Raw genomic sequence first — 17,815 nt, 5'->3', positions numbered from 1 at the left:
CAAAATGCAGCACTAGCAGCTACTGCAGCAGCTCCCTATACGATCTATTTGAATAATCTCTGAGAAAACAGAATGTAGTGTTACTTGGTTTGGAGGCAGTGTTATTCTTGTCAACACTTGCCTGTGTAACAGCACCTCCAAATAACCTGTCCAGACCCAGCAAGAAAGATTTGTATTTCATTCATGACACTTATGGGAATCACGGGAGTGGCAAGGACCACCTTTTCCTACTTTATTTCTTCTAGGAGTAGTAGAAATGCCTTAGTCCCACTTTCTCAGTACTGTAGAACTGCTAGGAACAAACAGGAAAGGCAAAGAAATAAGGGCACGTTGTATCATCTCACACAACTATGGTATCTCACATCTCTGCTGGAAGTCCAAGGCTCTGAACCTTCAAGCTGATGCAAAAATAGTAACTTTTGTTATTAGGTAAAAATGTAGCTGGCCAACAGTTCTACCCCTTTAGACCACAAATTCTTCACTTCCTTCTCATTCAGAAGGTTATCTACTATTTGTTAATTGCCATCAATTTCAAGTGCTGCCTGCAACTCTCCCCAACTCCTTTAACTTAACACACTACCCGTTTTCTCACAGGGAAAAAGCCATGATGGTTTTCCTATCACCCACATTCAGTCTGTGCCTTTCAGTTCTCTGGCCTTTTCTCAGGCACTCTTGGGCAGTTAGAAAAGATGATCTGAAGCATCTTTAGGCAGTTGACTCACATCAGTCACTGTTTCATCTGTCATTCACAGACAGCTAAAGGAGTTAGGCTGGCCAAGTAATTGCTTGGCTTTCGTTCTGTTTTCAAAATACAGTCATCCCACAAAAGACTACTTAGATTGTAAAGGGCCACAAGCCTATCTTATTAAAATACTTAGATTGGAAAGGGCCACAAGCCTACCTTATTAAAATAAATGAGTAATTAAGTTGCCAAAACGTTCAAACGATATCCCTTGAAAAAGTACCAGTTTCTAACTGGCTTGGAATTGTGGTGGCAACACTATTTTATAGTCATTACTTCTTAGCAATATAGACAACAAAGCTTGTACTCCCCCAAACAACCTGGACCTGCAAGAAACTGTCCAAAAAGCACATTTGATGAGTTTGAGAACATAGCACGCAGAGGAAGAAATTATGTTGCTTACTTAAGATGCAAGGTTTCAATGTGGCTGCATTCAAAGGAGGTGCTGTCAGGCTCTTAATCTTGCAGTTAGTCATGGCCTCGATGATGTACGATTCAGAAACTGAAATCCATCCAGTGACTAACTTTCAGTATAGGAAGCACTTTGATAAATGCATTTGCGATGTACAAAAGTAACAGAAATGTAACAAATGTGCTCCAGAAAGAGCAGCAGACCATTTTGTGAGCACAGATGTCAAACACTTTTTAGATGTCATTATGTGAAAATAATTTACATACAAACTTAATGTTAGCTTTTATGAAGCCTTGTTTATGTGAGGTTGAATTACCATTTGCAATGGTCATCTTGCAAGATAGTTGTTTCTCTTTCCCCCTCCTGCCCCCCCTTCAAGCTTAACTATGGGACAACTTTATGAGAAGGAGAAAGATGAAGATGGATTCTTATATGTTGCCTACAGTGGAGAGAACACATTTGGTTTCTGAATGGTGGATCTTGGCTGCTATATCATCCTGCTGTGTATCTTGTAAATAGCTGATCATTTTCTGTTCTGACATCCACATAAGTTCCTTCTATATATATGCATTTGTAACTGGATTTATTTCCTAATATAGATAGGTCTTGTTTTATTAGACTGTTAAATTATGAAGAAAGTTGTTGTGTTTTTTCTCATGGCTATGAATTCCTTCAGCCTCATTCCTTTGGGAGATACATCCAGACATTAATGAAATAATAAAGCTAAGTAGTTGGGCTTCTAAAACATGGAAAGAAGAATGCACATTTATTCTGTTTTGAGATGTTAAGTTTATGAAAAGTAAAAGCATTACATTAGTACTGGGAACACTGGAGTTGCTAGATTATCTTAAGCAGTAGCAAGATGCTGATCATGTTGAAACTGCAATAGTATGTACTTCTTTCTCACTTAACAAACAATAAAAATTCCTACCACAAACAGTTCTGTCATTTCTTTGCCTTAGCCAGCAAATTGGATATCATATTTACTAGACAGTATACAACTGCTCACATTATTTACTAGACACCATGCAACCTCTCAGCATTTTGGATGTGGATAGTGATAGAGAGAAGGGGGATCTATCTGAAGGATTTTAAGTCTAATAGATTCAGAGCTATTTGATCTAATCAGAAGAAAAGCCAGGCCTGTACAAATGTTATCAAAATAAGTAAATATTGTGGACTTTGGGAAGCTGGACCTACACAACAAAATCATAGCATATAAAGAAAGGGCACCTTGAAGAAGGAATGATACTAATAGAGCACTGGGAGTAATGATTTGTACACTAGAGAGAAGAATAATTGGTAAATTGGTAAGGTGTACGTATTGAAACAGCTGCGTTAGCAGAACTTAGAGAAACAAGAGGAAAAAACAAACCAAAATCCCACAACACAGCAGCAGTCACGTCAGTGGCAGTTCTGGAAACATGGCTTTCCCAAGCAAAACAAATTAGTAGGTATGTTAAGGATATTACAGAATCAAGTATGTGAAAAAAGCGGCATTGCTCTTTTGAAATAGAGCACTAGAATTAGAGATGTCTGTGAGCACTAATGCATGCACATAGCACATCACAAATAGAGGCCTTGCCATCAGACCATGGCTGTTTCTCTAGAGGCAGTTCAGTCACTGGTTTGCTTCTATGAATCTGCAAAATCAAACACAACAACAAAATCATCATCAGTTCCCAGCACAGCACTGGAGCTCATGCTCTGATAAGGAAGGACAGAACTAAACTGGAAAAACAGCATTGCTTTCAACTTCCTGAGTCCAAAATGAGTCAGCTCACTCCAGTGTAGGTTCTTAATAAAACGTGATAATTTTTATGCTAAATGTTGTAGAACTTTATAAAACATTTCCAGGCACAGGAAATGTATTGCTTTCTAAGTGTCAATCATACTCATGCTGGACTCCAGTTTCCATGCAGCCACCTTATGCCTAGAATGATGTTTGGCTCTGCAGGTCCAAGAGCTGCTACATAAAGATTTCACCATGAGGAGACAGGAGTGTGCAATGCTGAATCCACACTGTTCTGGTGCTTGTTAGAATAACAGTGCTGCACGTGTGCACTGGATCTGTTGATTTTGGTGAACCTTCCATTATTTGAAATAGCACACGATCTATAGCTGTACCTTAGGGTTCTGGGCAACCTGATCTAGTAAAGGCGTATGTTTGGTGACCCTTCTAGGCAGGGGGGGTTGGAACTACATGATCCTTGAGGTCCCTTCCAACCCAGGTCATTCTGTGATTCTTTCACTGTTCCTTCCATTGGCCCCTTCCATCCCCCATTTCCATGGATTTTGTATACTATTTTCTCAGTGGTGAATCAAAAATTCTGTTTGAAGTGGCTGCAGTATGATCTGTAACATTCTTTTCTACTGGAACAAAAGCGTTGTTTCCTTTAAGCTGAAGCTTCTCAGTTTATCTGTGGTAATAAGTAATAGTTTGCTAGCTGATAACATGAGCAAAATTGTACTTTAGCCTTCAAAACTGAAGGAGAAAGCTGATGACTTGTGAGCATGCAAATATATCTAACCAAAACAAGGAAAGATGAAGTCTTATTGCCAGTGCTATGACTTAAGTAACTTCTGAAATACCCTTCACATAGTACTCTAGAAGTCCAATTTCTGTTCAGATTTAGGATCCCAGGTACTCAAATAGATCCAGCAAATGCAGCAAGAAAAGCTTCTACAGCATCAGCTTTACTTTGCAGCTGCCAGATGTACTTGAACTACAATAAAACACATTTTAATTCTGAACTTCCCCTGTTGAGAACAGTCTCTTACAAAAGCACGTTGTCTGGTACGTCTGGGCCCATACATATGGTCTTGCCTTTCTGCTAATCCTTAAGGCCTAAGAAGACATTTCCATTTATATGCTGAACAAATAAAGTTGAATAACCATTTTACTGTTCCTACAGCAGCACTTCTATTTTTTTTTTTTTCTTTCCCTGTTTTTAAGCTTACATAAAAACATCATCTTTGGTATAAAGAAACCATCCCAGTTCATCTAATATGTGTATTTCCTCAAAACCTCGCTTGCTTCCCATCTGTAAACCATGGATGTTGCAATGCCCTTGGAAGGATATTATCAGTTTCCAGGACTGTTGTGCTCTGAGGAAAGGTCAGACCATTCAACTGCATTTGGTGGCTTTTCTTTCCTCCTTACTAGCATTAGCTTTCCCACAGTAAATAACTCTTTATAAATAGTTTTCATACTTACCCCTCAAGCATTTCCTCCAGGTGTGGTTTTATAACCAGCTTATTGTACATCATCAACAACTGGATTCATTGCAAAGCTGGCAATTCCTGGCGAAAAACTACTTTGCTCCATTTGTTTCTTCACCAAGACGGTAATTTCAGTCATTCTTCCATTTACTTGGAATGTATTCAAAACAGTAAGCACTCAAGCCAGCGTGAGGCAAGCAACAGAAGCATACTTTGAAGACCTTTGCTTTCTGAAGGCAGAGGGATGCCACCATGTCATCTCAGAATTGCAACCTCAGGCTGCTTTAGAGCTGGACAAACACCTGTTTACATTCTGCTCCTGACTTAAAAATAAAAAAATAAGTGAGCTGCCCACCCAGCTTTCATACAGGTTCTTTACCAGTGGATCTGTTATGGGCATCCCACACTAGTTAGGAATTATAGTTTCTGGCTTCTGACAAATAGGGACGATTGGTCCCCACATTGATTTGGGAAGGCCATGTATCTAACTGGGTAATACATTACATAGAGCATTTTACACATGCCATGGCACTCTGCCCTCACAAGTTCTGCTGTTCCCAATGATCAGCTGTTTGTTTTTCCTCATTAACCATGAGCTGTGAGCATTCTTGGTCCTCCACCCTGCTCCTCTTCAGCAGTCCCTGCATTATCCTGTCCTCTGCACACCTTAAACTACCTGTTTTTCAGTGCATCAGGTATTTCAAGGTGAAGCAGCAATAAAAGCTTGGAACACGTCATCTGCTGTGTTACAAAAGCAATTCCTTCCGAGTTCTACAAGCAGCGCTGGAAGTTCAGTATGCTGCCTCTTCCAAAAGAAGAGCTTGTGATATCTCCATACAGTTTTGTCTTCCCATTGTTAGAGCTGTTTCTCAGTTCTATCTACAGTGTTTTCTGACATTTTCTAATTAATCACCTGCAGCATTTCAACACCTATTTTCAATCCCAGAAATGCTATTAAGCGGAGCATAAGATCCCGCAGACTTAGTCCAAGTCTTTTAAATGCTGCCTTGTCTCAGTTCTTTCCCTCCCTGAGTATTCACTGACTCACTGTGAGCTTAAACCTGTCCTTAACTTCACTCAGTAAACAAGGTTTTTATTAGTGTTCAGCATCTCTAGAACTGCTTTTACATCTCACAAGTATTAAAAAGCAGCAGCCTACGGTTGCTAAGTGTCTTACAAATACACAGGAAAGCCTTACCTGGCTTCTAATTGCCAGGCTCCAATTTTAGGAACGAGTTAAAAGCATTTGCATCATATAACTGCTCATCTGAAAATTAGTCTGATGCCAGGAATGCAGAACAACTAACTTTATATAACACACTTCAATACTGCATCTGGATAAGAGAACTGGAAACATTCCAGTCTGGTCAGCAGGTTCCCTAGGGGCCTCGCTGATGATTAACTAGGGCGAGCCAAGGATGGGAAGGAAGAGTTTCTGCGAGACTTCAGGGAAGGGGAGAGGTAGATTTCGGGAGCCTGGGAACTTACTGGTTCCCTCTTTAGTTACACGGCAGAACTCTGCTGCGGGATTGCTATTGCTCAATTACAGTAACTGCTACCACTTCTCAGCAGTTCATCCGGTGCCCATCTGCAGTGGCACCTGGCCATGTCCCAGCTCCTAATGACTAATACAAATCACCCATTCTGCACAGTCTGCTGCCCTCTACAAACACAGAACAGCTCTCCTTTCACCAACTCAACCGGTCTGTCCGGATGACAGTGGTGGACTTGAGAGGACAGGCTTGCACGCACATTATTCAAGTTGTTAGTCCTTCAACAAAAAGGTCAACATCCTTATTTGAAAAGTCAACGAAGGTGTGAAGCAAAACAATCTGCTGTAATCAATTCTCACCTTGCAACATGATCTCTGTTACCCGCTCTTCAATCCCATACGCAGCTCTGCACGTTGACAGTAAAAGCTGTTTTGAGAACTGCTGTGCCCATCTTCAAATCCAAAACAACGGTTAAGACACCAAAGAACTCAACTAAAGAATTTTTACGTTGTAAATTAACTATTTCCTTCATCCCACCATTGCACTGTCCAAATATTTTAGGAATCATAAGGCACAGGAAGCGCACTCAGTAGCAGTTCTGCAGTCCTGAACTTGCTCACAGGAGTTTGAGGATTACCCATTCTTTCTCCCCCAAGCAAGCAACGTGGATTGTTGTTTTGCCCTTCAGATGTTAGTTGTTAATAAAGCATAAAGATTGTCAGATACTTCTTGTTGTCCCCACCTGTGTGGAGCTTTTAACAAACATTTACCTGGAAACTGACATAAATCACTACGGCATTCCTGCTACTAATGAAATACGTATCACTGGAGGAAGAAAAACAAAAACAAGAACAACCCATGCTTGAAACACTGAAGTGTATGTCAATGTTTGCTTGGAATTGCAGAGGATTAGAAGTGTCTTTCCTGTCCACAGAAGCACAACAGATTAAGGGTATGTGGTAAAGTACTGAAATGGTGAGACATGAACAGAACACCATAAGCACGATTACTTGACAGTCTTATCCCCAGCACACTTTTGCTTCTGCTCTGGCTCCTTGTCACAACAGTAGCTTATACAAAGGACTTCCTGAGAATGACCCTTGAAAAGAACTACTCCCAGTGACGAGCAATGGGCCTGGGAGACAGAAAATTCTTCCACACAAGAAAGGCCAAGAGTTATAGAAATACAACTTCCTTACATTAAGGCTGCCCCAGCATCACAAGAACAACCTCAGCATCATGAAGAGTAGAAGGAAAAGAAGCACTAAAGTTTCACAGCAGCAGCCTCTTCCATAGCACTGCTTCCATTTTAGTTAATGTTACTTCCATTACAGTGGACTCTGAGAGATCATAATATCAAGAAACTGAGGACAGCACATCACTGCTTCCTTTTTTTTTATGCATCTCAGAATTAAGTACACAACAATCCTTTTCTATATTTCAATAAAAAGGGGGCTACAGATCAATCAAAATAATGAGTCCTCTAAATTGCTTTCCTTCTCAGTCCTCTCTTCTTACAGCATAGGAACTAGTGGACATTTCATTAGAGATGCCTGCTGTGTTCCACGGCTTATTGCTGGATTGACACAACTACTTTTATTATCATGTAAAGAGCAGATATTCCTGTGCATTCTTGATCCAGCCCAGCAGTGCCTGGCTGCGTAATGCCTTCCAGGCTTCTTGGTAATTTAATGCAGCTTCCTTGTAGTCCCAGTAGGTTTTCAGAGTCTTCATCCTGACAGAAAACACACAGCAATGACAATTTTTATACTATTCTTTTAGGTGTATTGCCACAAAATGAAAAAAGCAACCAAACATGTAAGAACATGATCGTGTCCTACGAGCTTTTCCATGCCACTAAATGAAATTCCCTCATTCTTCTAGGGTGCCCTGCAGAGGAACAGGCTTTTAAGAAACCAGTGCTTTCAGACACTGACAGGATCCTTATACAAGAAGAAAAACCTGTCTGCCATGCTTCATACATCTCTTCAGCAACATACAGGAAAAAAAAAAAAAACCAACAAAATGACACAAAAAAGATCATCATGATCACTACATTAGTTCACTGTGAAGCTTTAACTGCCCCAGTATCTGAGGTCTAACAGTGAACAACAGTAAATTAGAGATGAATTAAAGAAAGTCCTGAAGAAGAAAGCAACTGGACAAGGTGCTGGTGAGCTAGCACCTCTGCTGGACAAACTGAGTTTGTGCAGCCTAAAAGTGATGGCACATCTGCAAGTCAGCTGGACTCGGTCAGAAGACAACACAGGAAAATAATAAAGGACAAAAATGTCAAAGGAAATTATAAAGCCACTGAACTCAAGAAGAGGCCTGAGGTGAAGTGACTTTATGTAAGGAGCACACGATCTGCACAAGGAGTCAGCTACTCAACAATGAATCAGTTCATGGTATATCCTGCAGGAAATAGTGACTTAAGCCACAAGCAAATCCTCAAAAGAGAGTGATAATTTTAAACGGAATTAAGAAGTGCACCTCTCCACATAGTATCAAGTAAAACCATTTCAACAACATGGCTCATGTTGACAGCAGAGCTTTTAAATAAAGACACAGAAGATAACTGCAATATTTAATTCACAGAACTTAAAACCAAGTAAAACCTAATAATGAAAGATTTGGGGTATACTTCTTATGGCTGAGTTCATCTTACCTAATGCCTTAGCGCCAATGAAAGGCAGAGATGGCCAATCTCCCCTGCTCCCAGCCACACGTACCTTTTTATTTATTTATTTATTTATTTTGTACTGGTTCTTTAATTTGCCCCAGCTTTATCCCATCTCATCGCTCTTAGAGTCATAGAATCATAACATCACCAAGGTTGGAAAAGACCTAGAAGATCATCCAGTCCAACCATCTTAATCACATGCTTTGATGAATGAAGATTTTAGCATACACTTAACTAAAAAAAATTTATTCAAATTCTTATTATGAAGGAGAAAGAGACAGCATTAAACACCAGTGAGATATCAATAATCAAAACCATTTGATTATTGGTTCTGACAGAGGTTTCTAATCCCATCGAATGCTGCAGGTAGGTGGCAGCAGCTCACCTTCTCAGAAAATCCTACTTCCTTCCTCTCATCCCCCTCTCTCTTCCTCCTCTCCCAGCTGCTCACTGCTATTGCAAAAGATTGCTTCAACTGAAGGAAAAAAAAATTCTGCCAAGACAACAGATGGAAAATGCTTACAGAGGGGTCCAGAAAACAGCACATCTAGAGAATGACAAGGCTCTGTCATCAGAAAGAAAATGTATCCGTTCAAAAATAGGAAGCCTTCACACCAAAACAACCTGCAACTTCTTTTCTCCCATTAATACATGAGCTGTTTATCCAACAAGGTAATTAAAAAACAAAAACTTCCTAACCCATCAGGGATGACGATTTTCAAGTCTCAAATTTTAACAGCAGATTTATCTCAGGTGACACTGATTGGTAAAGTCTGGTATCAGCAGCGTTCCTGAGCCTCATGAAAATAACTTCTCACTCTTAAAGATATGATGAGAATGTATTTACCGCAAAGTGTCTGGTAAGTTCTCCTTTGAAATGCTTGTCACCAGCTTTTGGAACTCGTGGAACAGTTCCACTTTACAGATCTTCGATCTGATGGAGAAAAAAAGCAACAAGATAATAAGAAATGAACTTTCACTTATTAGTTCCTTGAAGTGTCAGCCCTGTCAGGGCAGCATACCTTCATCAAGGGCTAAAATGAGCTGCAGGTATCACAGCTGAGCTTTTCTACCTCCCCACTTCCCTTCCCCCACTTTAACTCTTTCCACCCCACCTGAGCTGCCCGTTTTATTTTTTTTAAACTCCTGACTTAAACGTTATACAGATAAAAGATGAATTGCCCCATCTGTCCCAGCTGGCATTCTGATAGTTTGCAGAGAACACTTTAACAACCCCATATTGTCTATGCATCATCATCAGCTCATATGTATGGCACAGACTGAACCAGAAGAATTAGTCCCAGAACTGATCACATAACCACTAGAGGTCTGCAAGGGCTTGTTCAAATCAGAACAAAACGATTATTTAGAATGAATAACAGATTCAGAAGAAATATCTGCAACAACGGTGCCCTTTTCATAGCAGTGACAAGGACACATTCAGCAACAGATGGAGGGCAGTTAAATACAAAAAGATTCATCAAAAAGTGAGTCTAAGTTGGAAAGATATCACAGGCTTCTGCCACTTTAAGCCCTTCTCTTCCCTTAAAAGACAGACAATCAAAGAAACTGTTCATGAAACACGGCTGGGGCTTTCAAAACCAACACATTTTCTCTACTGAATTAAATTCTTTTTATACACTTGCATTTAGGATGACTGATTCAGTCTTCCAATAGACACAAGCACATTCCACAAGACTACCCATAAATTCCTTTCAGTCAGTTCTATCTTCTATCTTCTGTCGTATTTAGCACTATTATCTCACGCAGAGGAAAACAAATGACAGACACTTCCCACCAATCACTCTGAGATTCCTTGAAGAAAAAATGTGGACAGAAATACAAGACCCGTTTAGTGCAAAGCAATCGCCCCTAGTAAGTCTACAAATTCCTTATTTGGACCTTTTACAATAAAAGCTCTTACAGAAAGAGAAATCTGGGGGAAAAAAAACGTCCTGCAACATGCTCACTTCCTTCCGTCTCCAAACCACAAGTTACCAAGTCAAACCCCTGCTAACTTTGCCGATAAATAAGCTGTCTTTTAATAAAAAAAAATCATAGTTCCACACTACCATTTTTAATCATGTTTGTCTTTATTAACAGCAACAAGCAAGAAACTGGGAACTTCTCAGCCCTCACTGAGCTCCTCTCACTTTCTGTCCCTTATACAATGACTATTTCCTTATTCCCAATCCTAAAATTTCCGCTCCAACAATACACCACAACCTAAGGGAGAGGATAAAAGATGAGATACGTGCATCCAGATATCAGAATATTCTCAAACCTGCTCTGAGGGCTTCCAATCCCTTTCTTTGTAGTTCCTTGCCGAAAGCCATCTGAGGTGACATCCAGAGGATGCTCTGGAACTGCACTCCAACTGATAGCTGGGAACAAAGGATTATGAATTAGTACATTTAGACGCAGTTTGCCAGAGACTATTTCTGCCTGGTGAAGTCGCAGAATGATGACAGATGTTGTTTCTCAAGTCTCAGTATAAACATCTGACCCTTACTGGCACCTGCAGGTAATTCCAAATAGAGGCATCCATGAATTCTGTGAAAGAGCTCATTATTTCTATAGTGTTTCATCATCAGGTCTGTTCTAACACACAGTATATCTTGCTGTACAAAATAGCAGGTGAAGATTTGAAAAACTGCTTAACCACAAGCTTCCAATCTGTTCCTTCCCTTCCTCCAGCAAAGAGACCACACTGCTAAATTACAACATCATTCATAGATTAATTAATCACAATGACAAAAAAAAAACCAAAAAAAGGCAACACACCCAATAACCCCTAAGTAAACCTTTACATTACGCTGCCCTGCATTCCTTCCACATTCAAACATCTCTGTAGAGATTAAAAGCAAAACTCAGTATGGCAAATTTTCTATTGATCAAGGAAGAGAACATGAAACTAAACCGAAACAAGGAATATTTGGATATTTTTCTTTTCGCCCTCATTTTTTTTCTGTCTTGGCTACTTATTTTCTGCCTTTGTTTAGATTATAAATCCTTATAAATTCTAAGTTCAGTCTCTGCCTCTAGTTTCCTGTAAGCATTTTCCATAATATTATAAATAATTGTCGTCTTTAAATTAGTTTCCTGCCATAAATCACACTTTGGCTCTAGCACAGGTAATGAATGATGTCACGTTTTACAAATCATCTCCAAATTTATATGTGGACCTTTTCATACCATTACGCAACCAGTCCATGTTAACTCACCTGCACTACAGGGAACGAGTTTTCTTTTGCTGCTAATCTGACCTTGGATGGCCTGACGGCTATGTTGAAATTGAAGATCTGACTGCAGCAATTGAACCTCCTGAGCAAGAAAACCATCTGGTAACAATGAGATGTGTCGACACCTAAATAAACATGGAGAAATGCATGTGATTTAAAGAAGTGTACTCCAGAACAAGCAGATTCCGTGCAATTTAGTTTCACAATCTAAAATGTTTTACATTTTAGAACAGAACTGGGGGGGGGGGGAGGGGCTTTTCCAGGTGCTCAATCAGGACCTCACTCAACAGTTACCATACAGACCATCTTCAGGACAGAAGTACCTGGGAACTTAATTTAATGCAAGGAATGCATTATTCAGCCCTCTGCAACTTTAGGAATGTATCAAGGACTCTACTATTCAGCTTCCTACAAGAAACAAAAGCTGCTTTTGCTCACTGACTCATCTCTATAAAAGAGGACTTCAAAGATTATTGAGAACATCCTGAGTAAAGGCAACCAAATAAACTGCAAACTCTGCTTTACCCTATTTGAGAAAATTAATTCTGGAAGAGAGTGAGAAAACTTCAACTTTACTGTGCTAAAAATATCTCGACCCTGCGTCCCTTCGGGCTTTACTTTCTGCTTCTAGAAAACCCCGGGCAGGTAACAGCTTCTCACTGCTCCACAAAGGAATAATCAAGCAGGTCCTGAATCTAACAAATTATTTTGTACATCTTCAGGTCTGATCAGCATCAGCAGAAGTCATTAATCTACTCAGGGCTACCTTCTTAAAATATGAATTTGCAAAGTTCACACATCCTGCACATGACTCAGGTACTCAGTCTGGATATCTGCACAAGTTGTCGTCCATAACTCAATTTCCATCCAAGCTACCCGACTTCCAATGTAAAGTGCTTACCTTTCAATAATTGCTCTCTGCATAGCTTCTTGACTATATGGACACTTCCCCACTATAACTGCTGACAAATATACTGGATACTGTAGGAAATGCATCAGAAGGGCTCCTTGACACCCCAACACATTCCAGCGAGCCAGTTTATCGCTGCAGGACATAGAACACGTCCTATCCCCACGACCTGGCTTCACCCGTAATAACCCCACACAGTGATAGTCTATGCCAGGTATTAGGCTGTCACTCCGCTCTCCAGGTACACATTTTGCTCCAGTTCTATAAACATCTACTGCCTTCTGTTTGCCTGTGTTAGACTCCTTGTTAGCTGCTTGCATCTCTTCAGAACATTCACAGCACTCCAGATTCACATCGCCTTCTGGTTTCACAAATACTTGCTCAACAGCCATGTCCTCAGTGACCATGGAAAAAAAACCACCATCAGTATTCTTCATTCTCTTGATCATATGACTACTTGCCATCTTCTCTGATTTCCTTTTATCTTCTGGGCCCCTGTGATCACAGTTACTACTGCACAGCACTGACTGTCCAGCTACATCACATCCATTCACTGATTTAGAAAGTTGGTTCTCTGTTTCCCTAATTGGAATAATAGAAGCATCACCACCTAGAGAAGAACGAACACCAGTTAGCCAAAGAGGTGTCTCATATGATTGTAACAGATCAAAGTAATGCTATCGCTATTACTAGCTTTCACAAATTCGTACTCAGAAAAACGGTAACTACTGTAACACATTTTTCAAGCATGGCTGTGTACAACGTCAGTCATGCTTTGTGAGATTTGAGCCAATATACGTTTATCTTCAAGATATTACATTCTACAGAGTGATCAACACTGCTAAATCAAAAATGAACACAACAAAGAAAAAGGTATCAAAAGGTGTTTGACAAATTGCAAGTAGCGTGGAAAATCTGCAGGAAAACCAAGTGATACAACCCCCAAATAATAATTAAAGAAAGCATTGTCAAATTAGGATAGAAATTATCATCTGTGTCACTAAAACAAGATCAAAACCAAAATTCCAGGATGAATTTAAAGGGGAAAAAAAAAAAAAAAGCAACCTGAGAAGCACGTGAGGAAAGTAAGTCAGGAAGTTACTATTAAAGATGGTAGATTCTGTTCTTAGCTTGCATCAATGAAAACAATCATTACAGCCTATAACAGCAATGCCATCAACATTATGAAAATGCACACGCCTGTACTAACTCACTGTTTAATACTGATAGGACATATTTAGAGAATACTTCACCTTGGTAACAGACTAATGGTAGAAAGAATACATAAGGAATCTGCAAATCTGAGATGAGACATTCCTGCATTTTGCCAACAGGTCTTCATCATCTCTGCAGTTGTGCTTTCATGAGCTTTTGGTTTCTTTCTGTTCATTAGTTTGGGTTTTTTTCCGATCACTCGAAGAGTGTTTTTTGTAACAAAAAAAAGGTTGCATTCCATTTGATGGGTGGAGAGGCAGAGTGGGACAGGAGTATTTATTTATTTACAGGAACTGCAGTAAATTCCCATGTTGTCTTTTTGTTCGTTTGTTTCCCCATAGCAATCTGAGTCCAGGAAAACAACATTTAAAGCAAAGCAGCCAGGAGATGTGACAGGACATTGAGCATTTTCATTACTACTGGAAGCCAGGTATCCCACCACACAGCGAGCAGAGTTAATCAGGTTTAATGAGTTCTCATGGATCACATTTTGTGAAATAAAATGCCAAACGTATCTGTGGAAGCCCAGTCAAGTACATCTCAGGGCACATACTAACGACATGAGCTACCTACCACCTTACTCTCACCCAGAAAGACTGAAGAAAAAATAAAATCTTTTCTGTTCCCTGCACATGGGGATCGTGAAATACTCACACGGGGTATGACTACAGAAGAAAATAAAGATGATATTTGGCTTGAGTTTCCATTTCCCAGTTTCAGTTCCTGGAATAAAGATGCTGCATCGTTGGGAGGAAGTCGCCAGGCGCACTTGATGGAGAAGATACCTGTTTGACAGAAAGTATATAAGAACTAGCTACTTCACTTCTGATGCATGGTAAAAATGACAGAACTTGTATGCCCAGTACTACTTGCACATTCTCAATGACATATTTGAGGAGCCAATCAGTTATGCTTCTGTAGTCAAAGTGCATCCCAACATAGTCCATGAAGACAAGCAAACCACTAGAACCGTAATAAAAGAGCTCAAAGGGTTAAATTCAGTTAACATTTAACTACCTCCTCACATTGCACATATAGGGTCTGCTCCTACAACTCTCCTTATTACCAGCCCTGACGCTCATCTGACTATAAGAGCTAGTTTAGCAGCAAAAAACTACAGAAAATTAAATCTTTGCTTCTGCCAACTTAGTTCCTTGAACCAGCTTACCCCACGCTTCCCACAGGGAAGATCATTGAGCAGATCCCCTGGAAGGTATGCAAAGGCATGGGGAAGGAAAGGAGATGACACAGGATAACCAGAATGACTTCATCAAGAGCAGGTCCTACCTCATCAACTTCGTTGTTTTTTTTTTATGATGGCATTAACTGTGTTAATAGATAAGGGAAGAGCCTCTGATGTCACCTACCTGGACTTCAGCAGGCATTTGACATAGTCTGCCCATAACACCCTTCTCTCCAAACCGGAAAGATATGGATTTATCAGGTGGATTTTGTTTGGGTGATGAGGAATTTGCTGCGAGATCAAACCCAGAGAGTGGTGGTCAATGGCTCGATGTCCACATAGTGGTGACAAGTGGTGCCCCTCAGCTTTCAGTACTGGGATGGGTGCTCTTTAACATCTTCATCAGTGACACAGACAGCATGACTGAGTTCACCCTCAACCAGTTTGCAAATAACACCAAGTTGTGTGGTTGGCACATCCAAGGGAAGGGATGCCATTAAGGAGGACCTAGACAAGCTTGAGCAATGGGTCCAAGTGAACCTTATGAGGTTCAATAAATCAAAGTGGAAGCTGAACACAAGCCAGTTATGCACCCTCACAGCCCAGAAAGCCAACTATATCCTGGGATGCATCAAAAGAATTGTGATCAACAGGTCAAGGGAGGTAATCCTGCCCCTCTACTCTGTACTGATCTCACCTGGAGCTGCGTGTCCAAATGCGGAGTCCTCAGTACAAGAGAGACATGAACCTGTTAGAGTGCAAGCAGAGGAGGGCCACAAGTGATCCAAAGCATGGAACACCTGTTTGAGGACAGACTGAAGAAGAGAAGGCTTTGGGCACAACCTGATAGCAGCCTGTCAGTATCTAAAGGGGAGGGTATAAGGAAGGAGGCAGACGTTTATCAGGTTCTGCTGTGATAGGACAAGGGAAAATGGTTTCAAACTAAAAGAGGGAAGATTTAGGTTGGAACAAGGACTTCTATTTATTTTTATTTACAGTAAAGGTGGGAAGGCAGTGGACCAGGTTGCCCAGAGAGGTGGTGGAAGACCCATTCTTGGAGACACTGAAGGTCAGGCTCGACAAGGCTCTGAGCAACCTGACCTGGCTGCGGATGTCCCTTTTCATTGTAGGGGAGTTGGACTAGATGACCTTTAAAGGTCCCTTCCAACTGAAATTACTCCATGTTTCTAAGCAAACAGAAGGAAGGAAACAGTGAAATGTTACCTTCGACACCTAGTCATAATGCCAATGTTAAAAACACATGAAACAATATCCTACTTCTTTGTAAAGGGTCTCTATGGTAACAAAGAAGGAACAAGATTTCTTATCCCTGAAGCTGCCATTTCTGGCCATTTCAGACATAAGTTAGAAGTACTTTCACATCACAACAAAAACAGCCTCACGTGGCACTGGATAAGAGCACACGTTGTTCATGTCTCACCTCTGGAAGCTCCTTTTGGCCACAATTTCTGCGTGACTGTCATTCAGAATGTCTCCTAATGCAAGAACCAAATGAGAATATGCATCGTTAATGAACAGGAGAAAGTACACTCTGTAGTTGTAACACATGATTCAGCAGATATGCCAGCATTTGAAGGATTTAACATTGGTATTTCCTTATTCCAATTTTAAACATCCAATCACTATAAAAGGAGTTCAAAATTCTCTAAAAGCAAAGGGTAAACGTTTTCAGTCTGTAGAAAGTCAGAGATCCATAAAAATCAAAATTTAAACCCTGTTATCTGAAATCCTTTGAATTGAATAAACTGTCTTCCTTCAAAACCTCACTGGCATGTGCCTAACATCCAATGAGTCTAAAGCATTTAATCTTTTATAAAAATCTTTTTTAGTTAAGTTTTGGTAGAAGTTCCTTGTTGCACTTTGTCCTCTGATCTATGTTGCATTTCTTTGTAACTAATTCTGATATATATCAGGTTTACACAGTTTACCTTGAAACATCCTGAAACGCCTGCCTACTGCTGTTATCTAAGGGAACATGAGCTGAAAATCAGCTGTTATTTCAGAAATAAAATGTCCATTAAACAACAATGCAGAACTTCTAAAGGCTTTTCAGTGTTTTTCTATGATCGCAATCTTCCCACAGTCCTCCAAACTCCTTATCAGCTCAACAAGAGCTCTGCAAGACAGAAAACTAAAACACCACTCTGTATGAGAAAAGATGGCAAAACAAATAAATGAACTCCTTAACCCACAGATCCTACAATCGAGGAAGCTTCTTCTAAACCGCAGTTTCCTGCTGACATAATATTCTGGCTGTTTATCATAGAATGACTTGGAAGAGACCTTAAAGACCATCTCTACTTAGAATGGCCAGCAATGCTAACCACTGCAAATCCATGTAGCAATTGAGCATTGTGGGTGATAGAACAGGCTGAGATTTTCTGCTTTCAGCAGCAGAGAAGGCTACTAATTCCTTATAAATATGTTATTATTTTTACTCCGATTCTTATCAATTTATATTATCTATAGCATCTGCAACATATCCTACATACTATTAATCTCTTTCTAATGCAGATTTAGGAGAGGAACTAGTCCAAAACATTTTACCACATTAAAAATCAGTCTTCCAACAATCATTTTTCTGTCCCTAATGTCCTTGATAAAAGACAATGATCTGCCTCTAAATCACACAGGAAAACATCTGCTACATCAATCTCCACATTTTTCTTGAAAACAAGTGAATGATTTCCTG

General features: G+C 40.1%; 2 protein-coding genes across 6 annotated transcripts in view; one reads left to right on the top strand and one right to left on the bottom strand.

The window, feature by feature from the left end:
- GABARAPL2 (GABA type A receptor associated protein like 2) overlaps positions 1 to 14,618 on the top strand; it is a 16,763-nt gene extending 2,145 nt beyond the window's left edge. The window contains exon 4 of one of the 3 annotated variants that reach the window (XM_032447125.1): positions 14,261 to 14,618. In XM_032447125.1, the coding sequence (XP_032303016.1) occupies positions 14,261 to 14,312 (52 nt within the window). In that variant the 3' untranslated portion in view covers positions 14,313 to 14,618. Of the gene's footprint in view, positions 1 to 1,533; positions 2,092 to 7,753; positions 7,928 to 14,260 lie in introns of those variants that run through there. The other 2 variants (XM_015874319.2, XM_015874318.2) reach the window with 2 other exon arrangements.
- ADAT1 (adenosine deaminase tRNA specific 1) overlaps positions 6,653 to 17,815 on the bottom strand; it is a 14,330-nt gene continuing 3,167 nt past the window's right edge. For 2 of the 3 annotated variants that reach the window (XM_015874314.2, XM_015874315.2), the window contains 7 exons: positions 16,544 to 16,598; positions 14,574 to 14,704; positions 12,696 to 13,314; positions 11,777 to 11,919; positions 10,837 to 10,936; positions 9,400 to 9,486; positions 6,729 to 7,604 (listed from right to left, as the gene is read on the bottom strand). In XM_015874314.2, coding sequence (XP_015729800.1) covers positions 7,472 to 7,604; positions 9,400 to 9,486; positions 10,837 to 10,936; positions 11,777 to 11,919; positions 12,696 to 13,314; positions 14,574 to 14,704; positions 16,544 to 16,598 — 1,268 coding nt within the window. In that variant the 3' untranslated portion in view covers positions 6,729 to 7,471. Of the gene's footprint in view, positions 7,605 to 9,399; positions 9,487 to 10,836; positions 10,937 to 11,776; positions 11,920 to 12,695; positions 13,315 to 14,573; positions 14,705 to 16,543; positions 16,599 to 17,815 lie in introns of all 3 variants that reach the window. The other variant, XM_015874316.2, reaches the window with a different exon arrangement.

The sequence above is a fragment of the Coturnix japonica genome, chromosome 11, assembly GCF_001577835.2.
Source record: "Coturnix japonica isolate 7356 chromosome 11, Coturnix japonica 2.1, whole genome shotgun sequence".
Lineage (NCBI taxonomy): Eukaryota > Metazoa > Chordata > Aves > Galliformes > Phasianidae > Coturnix > Coturnix japonica.
Note: the sequence above shows the minus strand (reverse complement) of the source record. Positions and strands in the feature narration are given on the sequence as shown.